This window comes from Pangasianodon hypophthalmus, chromosome 2 (assembly GCF_027358585.1).
Source record: "Pangasianodon hypophthalmus isolate fPanHyp1 chromosome 2, fPanHyp1.pri, whole genome shotgun sequence".
NCBI classification, from domain to species: Eukaryota; Metazoa; Chordata; class Actinopteri; order Siluriformes; family Pangasiidae; genus Pangasianodon; species Pangasianodon hypophthalmus.
Genome location: NC_069711.1, coordinates 9,836,928 through 9,863,092, shown reverse-complemented (window position 1 = coordinate 9,863,092; position 26,165 = coordinate 9,836,928). Strand labels below are relative to the sequence as shown.

Here is a 26,165-nt window from a genome sequence, read left to right as displayed (position 1 = left end):
AGTCATTGCTTTTTTTTTCAATTTTCCTATTACCGAGCCTACCAAGAAAATTTCTATTTCTTATTGCAATACCATGACAGTTTACTCCTGAGCTCTGTATGCTGAATTCTGCCTCTGTAATCAGTGGAACTGGCCGCACACCCAAAACTCCCTTTACTGTTATTAAAAAACTCCTTCAACCTCCCCCAGCTGCAGTCTCTAGTTCGACTGAGCACTGTGACACTTTTCTCAGCTTCTTTAATGAATTAGCAAAACTAGCAAAATTCATCAGTGAAGTGAAGTGAAGTGAAGTGACATGTGGCCAAGTATGGTGACCCATACTGAGAATTTGTGCTCTGCATTTAACCCATCCAAGTGCACACACACAGTAGTGAACACACACCGTGAACATACCCCCGGAGCAGTGGGCAGCCTTTTTTTTTTGCTGCGGCGCCCGGGGAGCAGTTGGGGGTTCGGTGCCTTGCTCAAGGGTCTCACCTCAGTCGTGGTATTGAGGGTAGAAGAGAGCGATGGTCATTCACTCCCCCCACCTACAATCCCTGCCGGACCTGAGACTCGAACCCACAACCTTCAGGTTCACCTTCGGGTTACAAGTTCGAGACGCTATCCATTAGGCCACGACTGCCCCAATCAGTGTCTCCATGGAGTCTCCCCTTCACACAAAAACAGTGATATGCTGCTTAAAACCCCAGATAAACTCTTAACAGCTTTTTCTCTTACTGAGCCAAGCATCATGTCCGATCTTATCGCCAAACCTAATGCATCTTCCTGCTTGCTTGATCCTGGCCCCACTCCTTTCCTTAAGAAGTGTCTCTGTCATCTCTACAGCCATCTGTCATCTCATTAACATGTTACTTCATTCAGGATATGTCCCTACTGTTCTTAAAACTGCAATTGTCGAATGCAATTGTCCATTCTTAAGAAATCGCATCTTGACCGTGCCTTACTTAAAAGCTATCAGTGCAAATGGGTATAGCCGCACAGTCACAAATCTTCCTAAATGATGATAATCTTTCTGAAATTTTTCACTCTGGCTTCCAAATAGTACACTGTACTGGGACTGCTCTTTTTCTCTGGTCATCTCTCCGCTGACTCTGAGGTCATCAGTATTGTGCATCTTTATGACCTCTGTGCTGTCTTCAATACAGTACATCACGACAAACTCATTTCCCATCTCTCAGCTGTTGGTGTTATAGACTTAGCTCTTGCCTGGTTCAAATCTTATCTTATTAATAAACATCATTTTGTTACAATCATCCACCACTGCTACTGTAGCTCAGGGTGTTCCCCAGGGATCAGTACTTGGCTCTCTCCTTTTCATTATTTACTTGTTTCACATTATACAGTGTCACAATCTGTTTTTAGTGGTTTGCTGATGAAACCCAGATTTATGTAAGCATAATCCACCACATCCATATAAATTGAATTCCAGATATAAAAATATGGATGAATGCCAATCTTCTAAATCTTAACACTGATAAAAGTGAAGTTTTAAATCCTTAATGTCCAAACATCCAGGCCTCGCCTTTAACATTGACAGGGTCATCATTATCCCCTAATCTGTAGTGTGAAACCTGGGCACTACTTTTGAACCCTCTCTTAGTTTTGACATTTGAGCTCTCAATAAAAATGCAAAATATGCTAAAACTTTGGTCCATGCTTTCATTACCACCTGCTTTTAATACTGCAATTCCTTTTCTTACTGGTGTTCTGTCTGAAACATACAGCAGCCTATTCACCCATACTGCAAAATCTGCTTACATCACTCCTATAATCCATAAATTACACTGCCTACTGGTTTCAGCCGGCATCCATTACATATTCCTGCTCACGACATGCTCTATCTTACTTTCTGAACTCTTCCATCCCTACACCCCTATACACACACTCAGGTCTTCTGATACTAGTGCCTTATAATATAAACTTTGAACACACTACCTTAATCTCTCCAGGACTGTAAAATAATAGGATGTACTGTTTTATAAGTTGCTGAATAATGAGGGTGGAAGCCATTTTGTTAAATTAAACCAAATCTGCATTATAGTAATGTGAGTAATGTGATTATTAAAATTAGGCAATGTTCTAGACTCCTATTAGATGTTTATTCATCATTTATTCCATCATATTAGTTTTTTATTTTCCATTTTCAAATTGTCTCTTGCTTTAATATTACATCATATTACCCTTGCCAGCAGGAAAAAAAAAATCTCCACTATTTCTTTCTTCAGTCCTCATTTTATGTCTCAGGCTTAAAGGCAAGTACTACAAGTCTAGACACTACTGAAAAAACAATCCCAGACACATCTATTCAAGAAGAGAAATGTCACAGGTGTGAACTACATGCAGGTCATTTGTATAATCTGAATGGCGCACCCAGAAAATAAACATGCAGCTGTGTAACCGCATTCTGAATACGCTTAAATATTGAATGTCTGGACGCAAGATTTTTTGGACTCTGAATACAGCCTTGTTTCTGTTCCCTCGGCACTTTGACCCATCTTCTCTATTTAGTATTTAGTTTTTTTATACTTCAACAGTTCTTGGTGACCTGGTACATATGTCTTGTGAGCAGCAGTACATCATTGTGGGCAGGGCTAATCAAAAATTATTCTGTCAGTAAACAGTGACAATATTTCATTCCACAGATTAAGGTATTCTGTGCTTTTACAAAGTTTGTTGGAAGATCATACCTGCATCTGCTCCAGTGGGATCTCAAAGCTGAATGACTCATTGTAGTAAGGGTTCAGTGTATTCTTCTTCACTGTGGTCTTCTTCTTCTTTAGACGCTTGCCATTCTGTAGCAGTTGGATCTTCACATATGGATCTGCCCAGAAGTTCATCCAAAACAGTTATTAACTAAATGCATTATTTGAGAATTCATTTCAGAATTCAGTATATAGTATATAGTCATGTTTTGTTCACTTAAGTAAGGAAATGTCAACAAATCTGGAAGAAATTCAGAAATTTGTTTCCACCTACTTCCTTATCGTCAAATGGAAAGTAATTATAAAGTAATAAATTGTGATTAGAAAGTTTAATTGACTTCCTGAAACCATTCAAGGGTTTATTACTGATTACATTTTCAGCGGTCAATCAGTAGTCTTTAACAGAAGGATGATTCTGAAATAATCTTCCCAACTGTGATTACAAACCCCTTGTACAACCAAGTTTTCCTGATTAGGCAATATTTCTCACCAGATAGTCCACCCACGTCCATTTTCTTCAGGTTTTTGGCCTCCAGAATGCAGACAGTCAGTTTACCGGCAGTGGGGACGTACCGCAGTGAAATGCAGATATCACCAAGCTTCTCTGGCTATAGAGACCAAAGGAAAGGAAATGAGATGTCACACGCAACCACTAAAGAAAGGAGGAGATTCTTGAATGGCTCCTTATCTTTCTGGGCTGTTAGATAATTCTAATCACTAATTTTGTAAAAGATGTTGGATGTAAATGAAACTGAACGAACAAAAACAGTAGTACAATAAAAGTAATATCTAGGCTTCATTTAGATTTCAATGTATGAATTTCAATTTATGTCAAAAGAAGGTCATAGTAATATTTCATTAGATCAGACAGTTCACCTCTTCCTTCTCAGCACTTTCCAGGTCCCTCCATTCCTCAATGGGCTGTCCCAAGTCCACTGTGTTCATGGGCAGTTTGACTTCACCAATGATGTCATGCTTGGAGAAGCGATCGTAGTCATAAACAGACATAACCAGAGTCTTTCCTCCCAGCTCCTGGTACGGGACCTAAAGAGGAAAACCAGCAAGAAAAGGCCATATATTTCAACCCATGGCTTACAGAATCATGGTGAATTATGTCAAATGTCCACAAACTGAACAAAAATATGCATCAAATTACCAAACCCTAACACCAAACAAAACTGAACAGTTAGCTCATTACTGACATGCAGGCAACAGACCTTTAAAATGTAATAATAAACCTTTTGTGTATGTACTTATGCATTAGATAGATAAAATTTTACTCAAGTCTGGGGTTATTATGTAAAAAATTGCAAAACATCGGTAACATCTCGTCCACTGGCTTTCACAGTTATGTGCTTTCCATTAATGTCAATATTACTGAAAATGTTTGAATGCAAAAATAATTTCCTGTGTAAAGTATAATGGTTTTCCTCAGCTGTACATGACACCATTTACCTTGTAGGTTAGATCACTAAAAACCATGAAGATGGCTCTGGACTGTAATACTGTAACAGTCTTGCTACAGTAGCTTTAGGACTGCAACTGCCACAAACAGTTTTGCGCTCAAGTCTCGATCAGTGAACAGTTTGATAACTTCAACAAAATAGACTTCATGTGAAACTATAATGAATTTCCCGTTTACAAAATTGCACTTGTTAACCATATAGTACACAGTTATAGAAGGGATTTATTTATAATTGCACTATTCGTTGTCACCCAGATGAGGTCAGGTTCCCTTTTGAATCTGGTTCCTCTCAAGGGTTCTGCCTCATATTGTCTCAGGGAGTTTTTCCTTACCACTGTTGCCTCTGGCTTGCTCATTAGGGATAAATTTATAAATTTCTAAGTTTAAAATTTATAACCTGAATTTATATATCTCTGTAAAGCTGCTTTGTGAAAATGGCCATTGTTAACAGCGCTATACAAATAAAATTGAAATCAAATTGAATCAGCAGGTCAGGGTATTATGCCTTTACTTGCCCATATTAAACACAATTATTTCCTAAGAAAAGTCATAACCACATAAATCTGTAAATGGCTCAGTACATCTTTCTGAAAAACAGGATACACATGGGCTTTCCAGGCCTCTATCTGTAACCTTTTCTCATTATTTGCACATGTGCACCACAAGGCCATGCTTTCACTTCAACTCCTCTTCCTGACCTCTAGTGAATGCACTGGCAATGATCATTTGTTAAAACATGAATAAAAAATACATTTTGCAGAGAACGTTATGCTTTTAGCCAATGAATGTTACATTCAGTGGTGTAGTGATGGCTTGCTTAATATTTTGGCATATCTGAAATAGTGTATTTGCTTCATTTACTCAGGATTATTTTCCTTTAAGGATGCAAACCATTACCATTTCCAAATCACAAGCTTCACTTCCATTTGGAAGAAATGACACATATTCAGATAGTGTTTGTTTTGTGGCAAAAAATAAATTAAAAAACGTCACTTGGCCTAATCCTAACTGAACACGATTATCCAGTTTTGCTGGACAAAATGTAGTATGCTGTCAAGACTGTGTATTCTGACTTAATATGTTATTATTGGTGGGCAATGCTGAGAACAGAAACATCCATAAAGACTTAAAAGTATACATGAACTGTAAATATTAATGTGAATGAATGAAGTCAGTCTCTCTGTCTTTTTACATTCAAGTTCTTCTTATTTTCCTCTCTGGCTTGCTTTTTGTCTTTCATCCATACATGCAAGGCTGGGGTGTGGGTATTTTAATATGTGTAGTCAGCTTTTCTTGCTGTCCAACAATGCTTAGAAGATGAAGGGATCGTTTCTGTCCCAGATCAGTTCTCTCAAAGCAAGGCAGTGAGTTTGAGCTGCACAGCCAACAACCAGAGGCCCTTCTGTTCCCTGTGTAGCTAATTAGTGACTACAGGCAGCTACAGCTCACGTTTGAGCCAAGTCGACAAATACCAACAGTGCTCAAAAAAGTCAGAGAACTGTTTCGACACAATGGTATTTTTGGATTCGTTTTAACAACGTGACTTAAAAAAGGAAAACATTAACAATATGCATATACTCAGCATAACCAGTTTAATGTAGTTACTCTGGCTGCTGGTTTATCAATATATAAAAAAAACCACCAACATCGAGTCTTTCTGCCTATAATACACTTTGGCATCTACTTTAAGAAAACAGATTTTTAAATGTGGAAATTTTTTTTTTATCTTCTAACCTTGCCATGGATGTCTGCCTGCAAAGATCAAGTTGGGTATGGAGACAATTTATCAAATGCAGTGGTAATTGCAACCAGTCTGCCTAAAGGTGTCTAAAATCTTGCACTAAGCACTAACAGATCAGCTGATTGAAGAGACGATAATGAGGCTTGTGTTAGTTATTCAGCCAATGAGACAGAGACTGATGTGGATTAGGGGTTTAACCTAATATAAATACATTATTCGGAAACAGAAATGAGCAGAAAATGTGTTCTAAAGAAATACAAATACAGTGTTTGTTTGTTTTGTTTTTTAGAAATGTTTACAGGGCATCTGGTTGAGATATGGTTGAGAGGTGTGTGTCGTGACACAGTAAAATCACCTGAGCAGGAGGTTTTTACTTGCATACAGGTGAGGGTGAGCTTGCAGGACAAACAAATACCATGTTCATTAACATGCAATGCATTTACAGCGCTTATTCACTCATAAGTGAATAATCCAATCCTAAGTAACTGCCTGGTCCTGGTCTGGAAAATATCACAGACAGGTACAAATAACATTTTTCCATGTTTTCCAGTATTTCTGGGGGCATAGTGATAAGTTTCATATTTACAAAAAGGTTTAGGCGACGCCCACTTCGGGTTTAACTCTGAATACAGATACAGATAAATATAGTGTCATTTCATTACATCTCTAACGTGAGTGATGCTGATAAAGTGGTAACTCATTTCCTATTGTAAATTTACAATTCCAATTTAAAATTTTACAGTAATGTTGCTTTCCATAAGTAGACTGGGTTACAAATGTAGAAGTAGGTTTCTGGCTGAGATATGTGCAAAAGATATGTGCAATGTTTCTGGATGAGATATGTGCAAAAGAGAAACATGTTTCATTTCAGGATGAACTACATATAGCAGAAAATGTCAACATTTTGCCATGTGAAGGTTTTCCCAGGCTGCCACACATATATCTGTAGAATGTTCATTGGAGGGTGCAATGGGAAATTCATATCTAATTTAAGCACTCCACACTATACATAGTAAGTATAAAGGCTTCTGTTCTCCTCTTCTGTAGGACATTCAGGAGCATGGGAAGCTCCCCAGGTGGTAAATTCACTGCATTAGCACAGTTCAATAACAGACATGAAGTCATGCAAATCTAACCTTAATCTTAGATCTTATAACAGGGTAAATCTGCCCAAGTCTTATATTTTATGATTTGTTTATAGTAATTACATGTCATGACTCAGATTGGGTCATATAGATGTGCAGTGGCTTTGTATCATGACATAATATCTACATGTTATGACTCTGAAAAAAAAAAGAAATGCTTGAGCAGCATGCCAGTGCAGAATTTATGTTTATTTTCACTATCAGAAAAAAGGTTTCAGAAGAACATACCTTGAAAACAAAAGTCTCGTTGAATACAGGATTCAGTGTCTTTTTGTGCACCTTGGTGTCAAACTTTTTCTTTTTGTCAGGGAGGAGAAAGACTTTAACGTAAGGGTCTGAAGTTCCTCCAGAGTCCATGGAAATCAGGTCAGCACACTGCAAGATCCCCACTGTCAGCTGGCAAATGAATCAGTTAGAGAGAAAGAGAGAGCAAGACTGTAAGATAGAGTTCAAAGGAAAGTCCCAAATCAGTCTGCTATGTTTCAGAATGCATGAAATTGATATATGAAATGAATATATACTACATAACCATGAAGTTGTCTAATCAGCCAATCATATGAGCTTCAGTTAATGTTCACATAAAACACAGAAATGGGGAAAATCTCGGTGATCTCGATGAATTTGACCATGCCATGGTTGTTGGTGTCAGACAGGCTCGTTTAAGTATCTCAGAAACTGCTAATCTCCTGGAATTTTCGTGCCCAACAGTCTCTAGCATTTACACACAAATGGTGCTAAAAACAAAAAACATCCAGTGTGCAGCAGTTCTGTAGGGAAAGCACCTTGTTGATGAGAGAGGTCAGAGGAGAATGGCCAGACTGGTTCGAGCTCACTGGGAGGCTAAGGTACTCACATAACCACTCTTTACAACCATGGTTAGCAGAGAATCATCTCAGAACACACAATACATCAAATCTTACAGCGGATAGGCTACAACAGTACAGGGCCACATCAGGGTCTACTCCTGTCAGCAAAGAACAGGAATCAGACAGCACGGAAACTGGAAACTGAAACTGGACAGTTGAAGATTGGAAAAAGTTGTGATGATTTTTTGATGCTTTTCCTATTCTGATGTTTGATTTGAACAGTGAAGCTCTTGACCTGTATGTGCATGATCTTACACGTTGCACTGCTTCCAAATGATTGGCTGAATGGATAACTGCATGAAGGAACAGGTATTCCTTTTAATTTGGCCAGTACGTACATGGTTTCAGAATGAGTATTGACATAAAACACAACACATCATAGGTGATGTATTACTACATAAAATTGTTATAGATGTGTTATGCAGTATAAAAATGTAATGCTTGAATAGACTTGAAAAAAAAAGACAATAAGAGATAGTTGATATGTTCCACACTTATTAAAAGCGAAAGCATTAGTGAAGAAGGAGAGAAACAAATGCACCTTGTTGTCCTGGAAGTCGTAATCCAAAGAATACTGCAGCTTGCCCAGTTTCTCCTGCTCCTTTTCCTCTTCTTCTTTCTCTTCCTCGGTTAAACCTGTTTCTCCATCCTCATCGTCGTCGTCCTGTTGTTTCTGGAGGAGGAAGTGTGTGAAAATGGTATCAGAGGAGGATTTTGGATGGAGATGTTTATGCTTCCTGTCTGCAGCATGCCACAAGCTCAGGGTTCCTGTTAGCCTCTCGGTGCAATAGGGTGTAAGTGTGCTCCTACCGGCCTCTCCTAACCATACGCCTGTCACAGCAGCCTCGTACCAATGCAGTCATTCAGGGCTGGGTGTTGCAAATGACTTAAGCTCACAATTTCTTTTGGTGACACTTTTTTCATGGATGTTCAGTAGAAATCGCACAGACGTTTCTAACTTCAGTGTTTTGGGAATAGTTCACCCAAAACGCTAACGAACCATGAATGGAAGCTAGTGGAACTGAGCTTTTATGCGTTATAAGAACAGCTGATGTATTTAGATTTAATTTGTATTACTGACACTTTGAAATATGCATTTAATCCATGTAATCAGTTACATCGGACAATAGAGTTTTTTATTCTTCTACATCATTAGCAAACCCATCCAATCTTACTTACAATGCTGAAAGATGTTTTTTTGTTCATATTCATATTCATGTTCATTATTAACAACCATTATGTTTTCAAGACCAAATTAAAGGTAATAGTCCCAGAAATTGCTGTTCAAAATTGCTGTGTATAATTTAGTCCTGCTTGGCCCATTTTCTCAAGAGCGTGATCTAATTCACTGATATGCAGTAATACTCATGGGAATAACCAGTGAGCAAAAAATGCTTTATGGTGAAATAGATGCAATTGTGCTATTTCTGGATTTTAAAGTGCTGACTTGTGATTTTCTTTCTTTATTTTTTTTTTTTTCATCTTTTATACAGTGACCATATGCAGAAAAAAAACCATGAACAACTTTTTTTGGAACTTTATATTTTGAATTAACCATTACATTTTAAATCTATTTAATTGAAGTAGATTTATTAGATTTATGATAGATTTAGATATATGTTTTGTTTCTATGTGAGTGTAGATTAAAAACTGAATATTTTGCTCGTAAAATCAGCTGATCTTTTTGAAAGAGTAGGTCTACCTATTGCAGAAAGTACAGTGAAATGGACAGCCATCAGAAATTATTCAAGAAACTTTTTTGTGGATTTCACATGTACAATAATAAAAATGTCAGGAACCCATTATGAACTCTCTATATTTCCTTTAGTTTGATCTTGTTTGTGGGAATATGATTGCACTGTGAATTGAGATTATGTGCGCACTGTTGTTGTTTATGAGCGCTCCTAGCAGAGTGCCACCAAAAAAATTGTAAGTCTCAAGCCCATTCCTAAAGATCTCCCTATAGCAGCAAATTAAAGGGCACAGCATAGTGCTAAAATTCCTGAAATACTGAAGTTTTTTTTTTGCATGCTGTCTACCCCCCTTTACCCTGACTTTAAAAGAAGCCTCATCGGCCTGTTGTTCTGACACAAATGTTATACTTATAATTTCCCCATGAAATAGCTATGCCCTTTAACACATGCATCCACTGTAAGTCTTATGGGTTGCCTCTAACTTGAGAATCCATAACCTGTCAGTATTAGTGAGTTATTTCATTCGCATATCATAAGTTTACTCTGGTCATTATTGTTCAATTCATGTAATCATTTGCATTGTAACTTTCCTGTGTTTTTTTTTTCTTGTTTTGCTTTCTTGTCAAGCAGTGACAGCAAAATGCTTTAAAAAAAAAAAAACAAGGAAGTTACAATGGCCATTCCGCCAAACCCTGACCAAATCCCAAATGGCTCCTTAATCGAAATAAAGTACACTACATAGGTTATGGAAATTATCTGCTATGTCCAAAACCATGTAGTATGAGGTTTTGTACAAAGCCATGGCTTCTGCACCTTATGTAGTGCACTAAATGCTCAACAGGGAGCCATTTGGTATTCAGCCCCTGCCCCGCACGGCATATGCTAGCACTCGGCGGCCAAAGAGCTGAGCCGTTCGTCCGTTCACCTACCGTAGTGCCGCCAGCCATGAGCGCCACGTAAAGTGGCACGCACATACAAGACACAAAGCGGGAGGGAAGGGAGCAGAGAGAGAGAGGGAGAGGATGAACTCAAGAGACACACCAGGAAGAGAATGAGAGACAGCAGAGAGAGCCACATCAACACCAAGAACACCAGTCTGAGAAAAGACACACTACGCAAGAGGAACTCTGGTTACGTTCCTAAGGAAGAGCACTCGACTCACTCAGTTGAATTGCTTTCATTCATACAGAAAGTTTGAGAAATGTTTGGAAGTGTTTACTGAACTTTTCTCATCACATCACTTGGCAGTCTTTTACTACTTTGTCAGCGTGTCTTTTCTCATCAGAGAACACAATGAGATACAACACCCACATTACTCACAAACACAGGAAATGAAATAGCAAAAAAATATGACTGGATGGACTTTTTCTTTCACACACATCTGTTCTTATTTCCTGTCAACTCAGCAGTATTTGGAAATCATTTTCATTCACATCAGGCTTTCATGTGGGCAGCACCACTAAGTTAGATTGGATCACTTTTGTACAATTAACTATAAAGCACACTGAATACATCAATGCAGTACAGAAACAGGACTTAGAGCATAAGTAGCTTCTCCTGGCCAGCACATCACACAGAAATTTTAGCTTTATTGTGGTCAGTTTGGTGGTTGGATCCATTAGGCCTTGTTCATTTTACATACATCTCCACCCTGCATATTCTTCATGTTGAAGCCATCCTTGCCCTTCTTTCCTTTCTTGTTCTTCTTTTTCTTGCAGCAGCATTTCTTAATGATGCAAAAGCAGCAGGTGACGATGAGAAGAGCCGCTACTACGGCGATCGCGATCAGTGCCCAGGGAGGCACTGCAACACATCACACCAAAGAAGAGAAAGCGGGAGAGAGAGAGAGGGAGAGAGAGAGAGGTAGTTATAGATGAATATGAAAGATATAATTACAAGCAAAGACTTACCTTTTCACTAAGCATTACATGAGCACTAATTTAAAAATAAGAAACAAAAACTCAACTTGTACTGTTTTTGTTGCTGTACTAACTCATATTAACTCCTCTCTAACAGAGTTTTAGTTTGATAGTATTCTTAGATCATGACCTATTTGTACTAGCATGAGGCTATGTTTTTGACGGAGACTACAAAGCACTTCTGTAAGTTGCTCTAGATCAGGGTGTCTCCCAAATGCTGTAAATGTATGTATAAATTACTACAATATAATAAAGACTGTACATATATATACAGTATAATAAAGCCCCTTATGTGAGTCCTAAAGATTACTCTGTATGTCCAGTCACCTTAACTTACCAGTAAAAGACATATCTCTGCATATATCATCTCATATGATTTCTATTCACTTTTTTGTATTTTGGAAAAGAGCCAGATTGGTCAGTACAGCAGGTTCAGCTTGAAAGATGAGATGTTGCGTACCTCAACAAAAATACATCTTGATAAACTTACATGGGATTGTCTCGATCTCATTAAGGAATTTGTTCCTGATCTTCTCAAAGATGTCATCCATGGAAGAGCCCCCAGACTCTGTGGAGTTGTCTGCTGCAGTGGAGAGAGCAGGGGCCATTGTCATGGTGCTGGGTGGGTGCGTTCCCCCCAAACCCGTGGGCTCAGGACCCACCATGGCTTCTGGTTTCTTCTTGAAGAGGTTCCACTTCATGATCTCCAGCTAGGCACTCAGTGTTCCTGTGAGAGAACACAAACACGCAACTCACTCATTAAGGGGCGCAAAATGAAGAGAAATTGATGTGATAGAAAATCTTGGAACAAAAATGGCTGCCTTGTAAGAATCAACATGGTACATTGACATTTCAAAGAATGTATATACTGTTAGAGAGGTAAGACGCCTACAGTAGGGGGGAGGACACATATAGATTAGTAATATAATATTACAGGAAGCCTGCAGTCAGACATTTGAATCAATAATACTGAGAATGCAGAAAGAAATATACGTTTTTGCAGTCTTGCAACAGTAGCGCTTTCTAGCAAAGGCTCTTTTTTTAATAACTAAATGTTATTGTATTATTATTGTAGTGGAACCTGCATATAAACAATGGGATAAGAAAAACAGATGCAGCTACAGAGCTTTGGGCTAAGTGTATCAAAGCAGCCATGCAAGACCAATGGCAGGGATACGGCTCTACAGAAAACCACAGAGAGGCATAACAGGATGAAACTTTCCAACCACAACGCCAAGAGACATTTGTCTTAAAAGTAACCGTGCATTATTAATTTACTATTTCGAGATTGAAGATTTTCATCCAATAATCTGATCTGAAGAGATTCTTATGACAATGCCAAAAACTGAAGTGGATAAATCATTTTTCATATTTCCGACTTTCCTCGGTTTCAATACACTGAAAATGATCTTCTATAATACAACATATATCCACACAGGATGTTGAATATACTAGTATAGGGGAAAAAACTGTTAAAAGATAAGCTCTCACTCTAAATGTTTTTTTTTTCTAAATTAGGTCATCCACAGTTATTACTACGGACATTAAAACTAGTGTAATTATGACCAGGAGAGATTGCTACCACTGCTATGACTACCGATTATGCGCATATCAATACTGCAACGCAAAATATATGCCCATATTTTTGTTAGGGGCACTTAATAAAACACAGAACCCCAATTCGCTTACCTTAATGAAATGGTTTGTAGGAAATAGGAAAACTTCAAATGGAACCACAGCAACGGAACATTATCTCTAATGATCCCAAACTGACAATACCAAGAGCTCTTCTGTCCTAAAAACAAAACATCCTTTAAAAAAAAAAAAAAGGACCGCCTTCGGTGCAGTACCAGTGGGCTAGGATGAGTTTATCACCCTCCCTCAAAAGATTGGATATGCTTCACCATCACAATATCATAAATTATTAAACACAAAACCACTATTTGGTCTAATGAACTGGTATAAAGAATGGATTGAAATGGAGGGAACTACCCTGAATCAAATTTGATCCAAAACGTTATGGACGTTATGGCAAATTTAGCTGGTATAAATTGTAGGTCCTCGGGACTAAGCATATAATGTACAGTTCTCATGAGAGGGTGTGCTTTACAGTGATTTTGTCATGGGGGAGATAAAAGTGTATTCAATAAATGACACAATTTTTAATTGATTATATTCACAATAAACAGTTCCTCTGCCCTGCAATATAGTCTGTTAACAGTAAGCTTAGGTTGCAGTGTTCAGAATATGCAATGGCTTCGAACGTGACTAAGACAATCCCAGTTAGACATAAAGACGCAAAACAATTTGTTTTATAAATGTCCTTATATTGTATATGGCAACAAAACCACGTCAATAGGTCATCACTCTGGACAAGACTCAATATACCAGAGTGCTCCATTAACCAGATTGAATGGGGATCTTAAGCATCATCCCTTCCCAGACTATATAAATTACCAGATGACAATGCTCGGTCTCCTTCCTAACACCTCCTCAAGTAGATTCTTATACAGATATACAGTATACAGTACTGTGCAAAAGTCTTAGGCACCCTATTTTTTTTAGTACTATAACTTTGTTATAGATTTTTATTTTATGACTTCTACATTATTGATTCAGTACAATTTTTTTTTAGAATTCCAAACATTAGTTTTCCAGCACAAAATTAAATGTTACAGAAAAATATTTGTATGTCAGTAAAGAAAGCAGCATATTACATAAGAGACCACTTAAAAAAAAAAACATAATGAAGTCTGCTGGGTTTTGCTGCAAAAATAAGAAGCAAGTGTGAGTCAAAGTCTCCAGAAGAACTGTGGCTACTTCTGCAAGATGCTCAGTAACACTTACAGCTCATTTCCTTATAAAACTGCACACACTGTACCTGAGACTACTATTTTTTTTTAAAGCAAAGGATCATCACACCAAATATTGACTTTGTTTCATTTATTACTGTTTACTGCTCTTTATAGTATTTTTTAAAGAATGTAGAAACATTTAATTTCATTATTTTTGAAGGCATCTTTGCTCTACAGCATGTGCCTAAGACTTTTGCCCAGTACTGTATATAGGAACATAAAGTAAAGAGAAGGAAGAAACTGCAAAGTTACAGGCTGGCTGCAATGCTGACATAATTGAATAAGTGTGTTATTACTACATTGCCAATGGCTAAATCCTAATGAGTCACTCTTTCTTGTTAGGCTTAGATAGCTTTAATAAGCTCAATTTATTTCTATATAAATTTCAAGTGAGGCAGGTGCATATTAAGCAGTACAAATCAGGTCTGTGTACATTAAACACTGCCAGCCACAAAAAAGCAGCTAAGCCAAAGTATAACAAACACAAGAAGGTCAAAAAAATAATAAGAAAAAAAGAGAGGTATATTTTTCTGGTGATTCCCATACCATCGAGAGCAGACTTTCTATTTGCTCTAGCTGGCTTTTGCACTACACTGTCTCTCGAGCTTGTGGTATGCCAGGTAGTGCCTAAGAAAACGATCTGTGCTGTGTTATCTAAAGCTGACACAAGATTAATAATAACCAGTACTCTCAGAGAGATTGTATTTGTTACACTGCATCTGAAATGACTGCTATTGATCCAGCATGATTACTATTGATGTTGTATTGTTTAGAAGAGGAAGAACATGAGATACTTTTTCAGGACAAGTATGCACAGTGCATAAGCTTCCATTCAAAAATGTAAGATGTCTTTAAAAAAAAAAAAGGGTCCATTTATCATAATTACAAGGCTCTTACTCATCTATGTGTTGGATCCTGTTAAACCCTGCATCCCCAAATTGTTATCTACTCCCTATTCTCCAGTGTTCCAGAGCATACTTACCATGTTTGACTGACATTTGCTCTCTAGCTGAGGTATTGATTGACAACGTCCTATGGTTTTAACCATTCTGCCTGCACAGGGAATATGATGAGTCTGCCCTTTTCACTCTCACATCCTATCAGCCAATGCAGACTCTCATCAGAATGCTTCTCACTGGACTGGACTTGTCATGTGTATATTAAAGCGCTTCTGACAGACGAGGGGTTTCGCTTCTATCTATTGCCCTGCGTGGAAAAAATGTCCCAAAAGATGGAATTGTATAGTAGTCTGGCTGTTTAAACTCTAGAGACTGTTGTGTGTAAAAATCCCAGGAGATCAGCAGTTTCTGAAATACTCAAACCAGCCCATCTGGTACCAACATCCATGCCAGTTAAAATCACAGAGATCACACTTCTTCTACATTCTGATGTTTGATTTGAACATTAACTGAAGCTCTTGATCTGTATCTGCATGATTTTATGCATTGTGCTGCTGCCCCATGATTGGCTGATTGGATAACTGCATAAACTAGCCAGTGTACAGGTGTTCGTGTTAAAGTGGACGGTGAGTAAATATGCTGTATCTAGACAAAAAGTGTTCTTTCCTACTCTGTAACATATGTTTCTGATTCAACTGGCTGACTCAAGCATTAGAACTCAATACATAAGAGATACAAAAGTACCATTCCTCTCAAACTTGTCACCAGCAATACTGAAAAGCTGAACTCTGATCTGTACTCTCAACAGTCTGTATACAGCATATGTAGCTTTCACTTGGTTTCTCAATCTCCCTCAGAGAGACAGGGAGATGAAGAAGTGATTTGTCTAAGTTTAGGAGACAGGCAATTTCGCAGCCCCGGATAAATGATCAAGCAAGACAATTGGAAAGAACCGATCCGTGTGGCTGCCAAACTCACTGGCATTAACACTGACATCTCTAGATAGGAGATACACATTCACTGCCTTATATTTGTCTGAATCATGACAGACAAGGTGTACAAGTAATCTGCAATCAAAAAGTATTTGATAATTTAAGCTAAAATAAGTGACTCGAGTTACCATATAATTAATCATGCATTCACCCAAATTCAACCAAAGGTTCAATTTTAAAATCAAACCTTTATGCTCTGGTAGAACACCTGGGATATTTAATATCTCCTTAGCTGATGTAGTACAAATGATGAAAGTTACACTGTGTAACTTTCTAAAACTATTTTCAGTCAAGCCTTTGGGCAGCAACAGTTGATTGAGGAAAGTGGCAGCCCGCCAAAAAAAAAAAAAAAAAAAAAGCTCCACAAGGGGTACGTGATAATTTGTGAAAACTATGTAAGAAGACAAGCTGGAGTCAGTAATACAGAGAATCTTCTGAATCTCTACACTACATCCTGCCTACAGCACAATTTGCACAAATAGATTACATCTAGATCTAAAACCTAGAACATGTTATTGCATACACTCTATGAAAATTATTTAAATGAATCGAGATGACTAAATCTTGTTAAGGAATTGCTTAAGCAAAACATGGCTTTGAAACATCTCGGAAATTCATAAAATACCATGCCGATGATCCAGTCTCAGTCTGCATACTTCATGCGTTGCACATTTGTATTTTTGTCCCTGATCTACATATCTACACATTCGTATGAACTCTTGGAAGGATTCATAAGGATTCATAATTGAATCAGTGTTTTAAAATGGCAGTAGCAACAATGTGCAGTGTGTGGGGCCCTGGCATTCTGACTGAGAAATATTGTCCTATCCAAAGTGAGAGCATGTACTAGACACAGATGAGCTGGCGTCCTTTTCTCCTCTGAAGAAAACAGTAGACGATACAGAGCCAAAGTTGGCAGCAATATAAAAGAGGGATAGCTTTAGAGACAGAATTCTTAAATGCAAGGCCACCATAAACCAAGTGGATAGAGGACATGCTGTACCTAATTACCTTTCTGGCTTGCAGCACTGCTATGGTCTTTCAAAGTCAAATGTGTTTAATCCTGCTCTAGCCTGTTCTGCTGAAAAAAAAAACCTGACTTATATTACACTTTTAAATCTATACAAGCCTACAGTAGACAATATTGTAGACTTGTGGTCATGCAAAAATGTAATATACTGAAAAGATATTAAATGTATAATATATTCTGTTTCGAAAACAACATATTGCTCTCTGGATATTCCCACTACTCTGTGACACAAAAACCATCTGGATGAGAGAGGATTTCCCCTCAATCGGCTTCTCTGATCAACTGACCAAAAATTATCTTGAATATACACTACATGGCTAAAAGTTTGTGGACACTTGATAATCACACTCATATGTGGGTCTACCCCAGACTGTCGCAAACAAAGTTGAAAGCATACAGTTGCATAGGATGTCTTTGTTTGCTGTAATATTACAATTTCCCTTCACTGGAACTAAGAGGCCCTAACCTGTTCCAGCATAACAATGCCCCTGTGTACAAAGTGAGCTCCATGAAGACACGGTTTACCAAGGTTGGAGAGGAAGAACTCCAGTGACCTGCACAAAGCCCTGGAACTGGAACACCGACTGCTTTTGTGGCTGAAGGGACAAATCTGCACAGCCATGATCCAAAATCTAGAGGAAAGCCTTCCCAGAAGAGGTAGGCTTATTTCAGGTTATTATAACACTAAAGTGGGACTAAATAAAGCACATATGGTCATGTGTCCACATAAATTTAGCCATATAGAGTACATCACAGCAAGTAAGCAAACTTTCCACATAAGCAACAGTCTTGTGAGAAGCATACAGTACATGCCAGCAACGAGCAGTCAAGCAAGGATATATGATTAGCTAACCTTGAATGTCCACTGATTAAATCCAAACTGTATTCTTTTTTTAAGACTTCGCTTCATGAACTTGCAGCACCGAATCATGAAGAGAATGTTCTGTTTTGACAAATTTGTACCAATTTTGACCAAATGGTTTCTTGTTTTGTTTATTTGTTCCTCAGAACCAGCTTGCTTAGCTGATGTGTGGTTATGAGTAGAAGTTGTCTAACTACGTGAGGCTTCTTTAAGGCAGGAAATGCCATGTAAAGTGTGGGTCATTTGAATTTATGTTGCAGTCATTGGGAGTAGATACGGCCAGGTCTTGCATACAATTATGTTATAGAAATAGCAGTATTAGTCTAATGCCCACTGAGTTCCTGATATCTTTTGTATACTTTTATGGCCATGAGCTTCAGAATTTTACAGGTTGAAATCTGGCTCTCTGCACTCATGTGTGTTTGTTTCCAGACTTTTGAACACTGCTTCACAATGAGTGAGTTTTGAACACTGCTTCACAATGAGCGAGTTTTGAACACTGCTACACAATGAGTGACTTCTGAACACTGCTACACAATGAGTGAATTTTGAACACTGCTTCACAATGAGTGAATTTTGAACACTGCTTCACAATGAGCGACATTTGAACATTCCTATACAATGAGCTTTTCAGAACAAGATATAGTCACTGAAATAAAAAAAGTTCATGGAATACAATAAGAGTTTTGTTTGTGTCATTTAATCTTGTGTGTTTCCCAGTGGGGTTTGGGAAATGCTTTGTGGTTGGTCAATTGCCTCCTTCTGTGAAAGTAGGCTGTTCTTGACCATGTTTATTGACAAAATGTACCAGACTCTCTACTGAAAGTAGAGGGTCTGAACTCAGTTCAATGCAGGGTCAGTTTGGCCAAAATCAATTAGTACTAGCTGTACATGCCTGAGGTGGCTGGAGAGTTTGGGAAATTAAATAATCTGACTTAATCTGTGCTCTATGCCTATCTAATCCAGCAGGTATGTCTGAAACAGTTATGACTGTTCTTAATATTTTTTTAAGCATCATGCTAATACTGCAAGAAGAATCTTAAAGCACAAGAAGAAACAATAGGAAACGTATGTACATGTAGTAATGTTTGTCTGTAATTGAAGGCGCAACCCAAGATGAAAACCTAATAAATGGTTTTTGATTGGCATAGCTAAGCTTTTGTCTGATCGCTGGGAGATTGGAGATTCAAATCCTGATGATATTACAGCCAACCATGGCCTGGAGTGCAAGAGAGCATAATTGGTTCAGCTCTCTGGGTGAGAAGAATGCCTTTCCTTTTTGAAGCAGTACAAAAAGACACATCTGCTGCCTTTTTTATGTGTTGAAGAAACCACTTTCTAGCCTTCACCCTCTAAGTTTGTAGCCGTTGGGTAGGAATTGTCTATTAGGAAACTGGGATAAAAAAAAAACAATGTCCAGTGTTGTCTCCTGTTCAAACAAAGGCTTTTATGAAGAAGCAAATTATCAAATGTGTTAACCCAGAAAATTAACATGTTTTGTAAAAGTAGTGTTTAAGAGTATGCAAAGCCTGAGCTCATTAGTTACTGTACTTCATGTCACCTAAAGGCTTAACTGAAACCCATTCCAATAAATTAAGTGTGCACTATTTAAGTAATTTGTTTTCCACGGCTACAAAGATGGGACTCCGGAACAGTGGAGAGAATGAAGATAACAAATAATGAGTGGAGAAATCTGCAGGACTAGCATGGACCCCATTCAGTGGAATGTAGTCTTTTTTTTGGTCAGGTTTTGGGTCCTGTCACTGGAAATATGTTCTAAATGTTATAAATAATCTGTTAAAATGTAGACCAGTGGAATGGATGAAGCTTCTGAACTATACATGAATATGTATACTGCAAAAAAATCACAGTGCTTTACTAACAAATACAATATCCATAGTAAGATCAATAAGAAATTATTATCAAATACAGCATAACATATAATATCTGTGGGTAGCATTAGTTATTATTAATCTTGTTACTAATCACTGTGATATGAGTCATCTTAAACAATTATTAGATCTTTCAACAAAATCTTGGTGTTTTGATGGTGTCATGAATGGAGCTATTCTGTTATAATAATTTATTCGTTAATAATTTAACAGCTGAAATGATTATTCATGATGCAACTGCAGTTGTTTTGCTAAAACTATTAAACATACAGTAATTATCACATACTAACATTAGAATTACTTTCAGAAACATGGATTGGCTTATGTATGTGCACTGTGTGTCAACTTAACAGTCGAAATCTTACTTACTTTTGGAGTGAAGGCTGTATGATTGCTTGTCCTGGTCTGACCCCAGATGCAGTCAATAAAAATCAGCACCTTAACTGAGAGCAACAGCTCCACCTCTGAACATCCATGTTCTCAGAGTAAGCCACATATAGTACAGTACGTGTCACCTATATTGCACTATACAGTACTGAGAAAAGAAGACAGGGAATCTATTGGCATAGAGTGTCCATGGCAGAGTAATGTTATCGGGTTATACTCTGAGGCTCAGAGACCTTTCACTGACTGTAATGCAGAGCCCTGGTGCATATGTAGGAGAAATGGATAAAAAAATACTTATAACCCGTGTGTAGCCCCTATAGTACAGTTTGCAGTGATAACTACATTCCCCCAACTTGCAGTAGGCTCATTATTAGAGATATGGCACTGCGGCTACGTTAGTGAATTGCATAATTAATTACAGTCATTGTCAGTGTTACTGCATCAGCTGTGACAGCTTTATCTCTTCGATTCCACTCGAGCTTTAAATAGTCAGTGATTTCATTCACAAGTTTAAAAACCGTGAATGCTGTATTGGTCCAATATGAAATAATCCTAGGCAAATATAAAGCAAATCTTGTCTAAAGTATGCAAAGCAATTGTGGTATACAAGCTTGGAGTTTGGAGAGAGAGAGTGAAGGAAAGAAAAAGAAAAAAAGGGAAATCCCTTACCAGGCAATGGTTCTATCCTTCCAGTGTGAGCCACCCATCCAAAACGAGTGGTGGACTTAATGCCTCAGTGGTGAGGTAACATCCCCCAATGACTCTTCCATCAGAGCAAACTGCAGCGCCCCTCACTTCCCTCTACTGCAGCAGAGCTCGCTGACACACACACACACACACACAGTAACCCCCATCTCACACACACACAAGAGCTCGCTCACTGTTGTCACACCACCCATACCCTTTATCACACACCTCTCTCTCTCTCTGTCTCTCTCTCTCTCTCTCCGTCTCATTACCTCTCCTCAATTCTCTCTCTCACACTGACATATACACATGCTCTCCCTTGATTCCTTTCTAATACTCATTTACTTCCCATGTCTCTGCCTCTTTCTCTCCTCATTTAGGATGCTGCTCACACACATGCTGCATGCAGAAAGCTACGCCCAAACGGGTACTGGAGGACAATCTTAAATGATAAATATGTAAAATCCTCCTCCCTTTGGGACTGTACTGTTTTAGCCGGTGAAATGAGGCAGCGGGGACAGACGGTGTGCTCACACCAAAACTGAAGAGGGTAGATACCATTCCTAAACAAAACTATTCACTCAGCTATACTGCATAATAAAGACTGTTGAAAATGTATCAGTTATGAGGTGATGCAATAATATATACTCACTGGCCACTTTAATAGGAACACCTGTACACCTGCTCATTTATGCAGTTTTCCAATCAGCCAATCAGATACAGGCCAAGAGCTTCTGTTAACGTTCATATCAAATAACAGAGTGAGGACAAAATGTGATCTCAGGGACTTTAAGCATGGCATGGTTGTTGGTGTCAGACAGGCTGATTTGAGTATTTCAAAAATGACTGATCTCCTTGGATTTTCATTTCAATTCAATTTTATTTATATAGTGCTTTTAACAATGAACAGTGTCACAAGCAGCTTTACAGAAGTCTGGATATATATCTAAATTTATACCTATAGACATACAGTATTTATAGACGTAAATGTATGTATAGACATAAATTTATTTTCATACACAATGAAACAGGGTTTGCACAGAATGGTGCTCAAAAAAAAAAAAAAACATCCTTTGAGAGGCAGTTCTGCAGGTGGAAATGCCTTGCTGATGAGAGAGATCAGAGGAGAATGGCAGATGAGCTGACAGGAGGCTATGGTAACTCATCTAACCACTCTTTACAAATGTGGTGAGCAGAAAAGCATCTCAAATCACACAACACACCGAACCTTGAGGCAGATAGGCTACAACAACACAAGGTCCACTTCTGTCAGCCAAGATCAGGAATATGAGTCTAGAATGAGCACAGGCTCCCCGAAACTGGACAGCTGAAGATTGCCAAAACATTGCCTGGTCTTTCTCAAGTCTTCAACTGTCCAGTTTCGGTGAGCCTGTGCCCACTGTAGGCTCATATTCCTGTGCTTGGCTGACAGGCATGGAACCCAGTGTGATCTTGTCACTAAGATCACATTTTTTTCCCCATTAACTGAAGCGCTTGATCATTATTACCTGATTGGATAATTGCATAAATGTGCAGGTGTACAGGTGTTCCTAATAGAGTGGCTGGTGAGTGTATACTGTATATTAAGTCTCTAAGAACAGATAGTTCTTAGAAAAAATGACAGGTGTTAAGTATAGATAGTAACACTCTAGATACAAGTATTTAAGTCTGAATTGATTTTAAAATTATGGTTAAAATAAGACATAAAGTCCTTTTGAGAAAGTTTGAACCATTCAAGGACTGTTAAGACTAGAAATAGAGGGACGAGTTCTTCTTTTTTTTTAGCTTAGGATGACAAGCACATGTTCCTGCTGAAGTGTTTTTTTTCCTTATGAATCACATTAGAAAGTTTGTGACAGGTGTTGTAAAAATGTCCAGGTGGTGCAGTTTACCGGCATCTTCTTGTCAACTAAATTGGGTTTCAGACAGGCTTCAAGCACACAAAGTAACAGAAAGTGCCTTCTTCGGTTTCCATCTAAAACAGAAGTTACAATCCATCTGCACTGCATATATTAAAACCCGGCACTCCCCCACATTATTAGGAATTGAAACTACACAGCAATCTCAAAGCCCATTTGTCTCCCTGCCACAGTCATTCGCGTGAAACAACAAGATTTATGCATGTCATAAAAATCCCAACATTTAATTAGTTCAGGACAACCACACTGCAATTTAGATTTTTCCCTTCATGTATTACAGAAAATATTCTTAATAGTGTCCAAAAGAGTCATTTCAAGATATGGAGCTGTTAATAATGCAAGAATGTAAGAGGCAGGCCTGGCAGTCACTGCAGCAGACTGGCTTGTCAAAGCAGTGATAGTGATTCGACTTTTATAGAAATGAATGCTTTACAAGACGCCTTAGATTAATGAGCACATTATATCAGCTCAGATACATTTTACATCATATCTAAGACGTTTGTAGTAAAATGTGTTGGTGATATTGCAATTTTTTAAAGTATAAACACAGTAATGTGAGTACTGAGGTTAAAGATAAAACATTTGTACTGTATGTAGGTTCAAGATCTAAGCCTTCAAGTAAACATATATTTTCTTGTTTTGCATATAGAAATAATGAGGAAAGTGAGTGCTTTATTTATGCAGACTGCAGTGTGTGTGATTCAGTATAGCGGAGTATAACTCCGAACACAAGTCATGGACAAGAGAGAGAGAGAGAGTGATCATTCGAGTCCACATGCATATGAACGAATATAGTCCATGGAATACATTATAGCTGCAAAGAAAAGATAATATTTCACTAATTAGATTTGGCATTGGCTGTATTCTTCAGTGTGGTGTACAAGACTGTAAGTTGCTTTTGTAGAAGCTTAACAGGGTGACGTAACGGCCTTGTCTGTCTCTAGTGCTGAAGGGATACCTCAGTGTGTGTGTGTGTGTGTGTGTGTCTGTGTGTGTCTGAGGGTGAAAAGAAGCAGAGTGCTATGATGGCACCGTGCCATATGGTGCCAACTCGGCTGGATCACCTTTCACCACATGGAGGTTGCCACTCCCAATTCAATTAGCCAATCTGAACACGAGGCAAAAGTAACAAAAGTGGCAACATTAATCATCAGCTCATACTCCACCCTTATTTCTGTATCGTTTCAGACAAGTACTGTAACTGTAATTTACACAAGGCAACACTCATGCATAACACAATCATTTATTAGTGAGGTAAATGTAAACAATGTTCAGAAAGTCAAGAATAGTGATCAAGTGTCGTTTTATTATATTATATATAGGTGACATGTGATCCTTTCAAGCTCTGAGTCACTACTAAAAGGACGATAATATAACCCACATCCACATTTGCCCTATATAGAGTATAATGCATAAATGTGTGTGCTCACTTCCATCTAATTAACCCAAAACTCTGTGAAAAGGTCTAATTTTGGAACAGGATTAACGTGAGTAGTCTGGTAGTAAGACATCTTTATGAATAAATAATTGTCAGAAATTATGAGGCATGACCACTTTATCTCTGACTAAAAGACTTATGTATTAATTAACATTGAGTGTACAGACATCTGATTCTTTCATTTTCTAATTACTATCTATCTATCTATCTATCTATCTATCTATCTATCTATCTGTCTGTCTGTCTGTCTGTCTATAGGAAATTGCATTATGATACAATTGTATCTTGTATCTTGCACTATATCTTCAGACATATTCTATCTTCACAGTGAGAAGTCATTTGACTCTGGGCTGTGAAGCGTTGACACAATCACATCTGGAATCATGAGCAGACCCAAAGCTCTCAGCACCAAAAGTCCTTCGTTGATTGTTATATGATTTATTCCACAGAAAATGGGGGTCCTTCTTTGTTTAGCCAGATGTGTGCCTATGCCTATGTGTGTGTGGGTGTGTGGCAGGCCTGTATGCGTATACACTATAGGGTATGCTTCAAAAAATAGCTAGTGGTCTATCAAGCACAGGACTTACCAAAATGTCTGTTGTTTAAGCACGAAAACAGCTAACAAGGAAATGTGCATTATCTATCACCTGGGTGAGAATATGATGAGAATATGAATGGCCTGTTCTTATAGAAGGAATTGCTGTGGAAGGCAGAGTGAAGCAGCTGGCAAATATGCCAATCATCCATTCATTCATCTTCTGTAGGCATTTTATCCAGGTCAGGGTTGTGGTGCATCCAGAGACAATCCCAGGAACACTGGCGGCAGGAATCCACCCTGGATTGGATGCTAGTCTATAGCAGGACACTAGGGGTGTAGCAATTGCACAATTTGGATCAATTCATTGATTTTAAAGGCAATGATTGAAATGAATCGAGGCAACAGATTCAATGCCATAATCAAGGCAAAGATTAGAATTGATTATAAATCAAATATTATAAAAAAAAGAACAGAAAACCTGTGTGTAGAACATAATTCATGTTTTTAAATGGATGTGTAAAAAGGCTAGCAAAGTAATTTGCCTTTAAATATGATACTTTTAAAATAGTCCTTCTCTACACCATCATTATTTATGAATTAACAGAAGGCCAACTCCATCAGGGGCTACTAAATCAAATCAGATCAAATTGTATTGTAGCAGATTCAGTGATATCATCAAATATTGAATCGTTAACTTATGAATCGGAACTGTGCTGTGTGGAAGCCTGAGGTTTACACCCCTATACAGGGCACCATGCACAGACATTCACAAACTTACTAAGAGAAACTCCACACTGACAGTAGTATGGTATAACCAGCAATATACTGTATTGAGAATTGTATATACAATGGCCAAGAAAGAAAAAAGAAAGAAAGGAAGAGTCTTAATGCTCCAACACACTCAGAAATACAATTATATTTCACAAAGCCAGCTTAATTGATCACATTTCTTTCAAGCAAGAGACTTCAGGGAGTGTGTTTTCTGCTTCAGGCATATTGTCTCAGTGTGGAAACAGAGTCTAGACCCAGTTTACAGCATCTTTCACACACACACACACACACACACACACATGCACACCTTCTAATTGGTAAAAGAAAGGGAGATGATCGTAAGACCGGTCTGTTATGGAA

The 26,165-nt window shown here is 38.1% G+C and overlaps 1 protein-coding gene across 6 annotated transcripts in view; it reads right to left on the bottom strand.

Moving 5' to 3' along the window:
* Positions 1-26,165, bottom strand: part of LOC113530691 (synaptotagmin-2) — a 48,492-nt gene that overhangs the window by 6,461 nt on the left and 15,866 nt on the right. The window contains exons 1-10 of one of the 6 annotated variants that reach the window (XM_053231900.1): positions 21,122-21,420; positions 20,435-20,600; positions 13,225-13,330; positions 12,026-12,262; positions 11,259-11,419; positions 8,464-8,595; positions 7,285-7,452; positions 3,582-3,749; positions 3,196-3,313; positions 2,691-2,824 (exon numbers count right to left, since the gene is read on the bottom strand). In XM_053231900.1, coding sequence (XP_053087875.1) covers positions 2,691-2,824; positions 3,196-3,313; positions 3,582-3,749; positions 7,285-7,452; positions 8,464-8,595; positions 11,259-11,419; positions 12,026-12,236 — 1,092 coding nt within the window. In that variant the 5' untranslated portion in view covers positions 12,237-12,262; positions 13,225-13,330; positions 20,435-20,600; positions 21,122-21,420. Of the gene's footprint in view, positions 1-2,690; positions 2,825-3,195; positions 3,314-3,581; positions 3,750-7,284; positions 7,453-8,463; positions 8,596-11,258; positions 11,420-12,025; positions 12,263-13,224; positions 13,331-20,434; positions 20,601-21,121; positions 21,424-26,165 lie in introns of those variants that run through there. The other 5 variants (XM_053231904.1, XM_026920923.3, XM_026920933.3 and 2 more) reach the window with 5 other exon arrangements.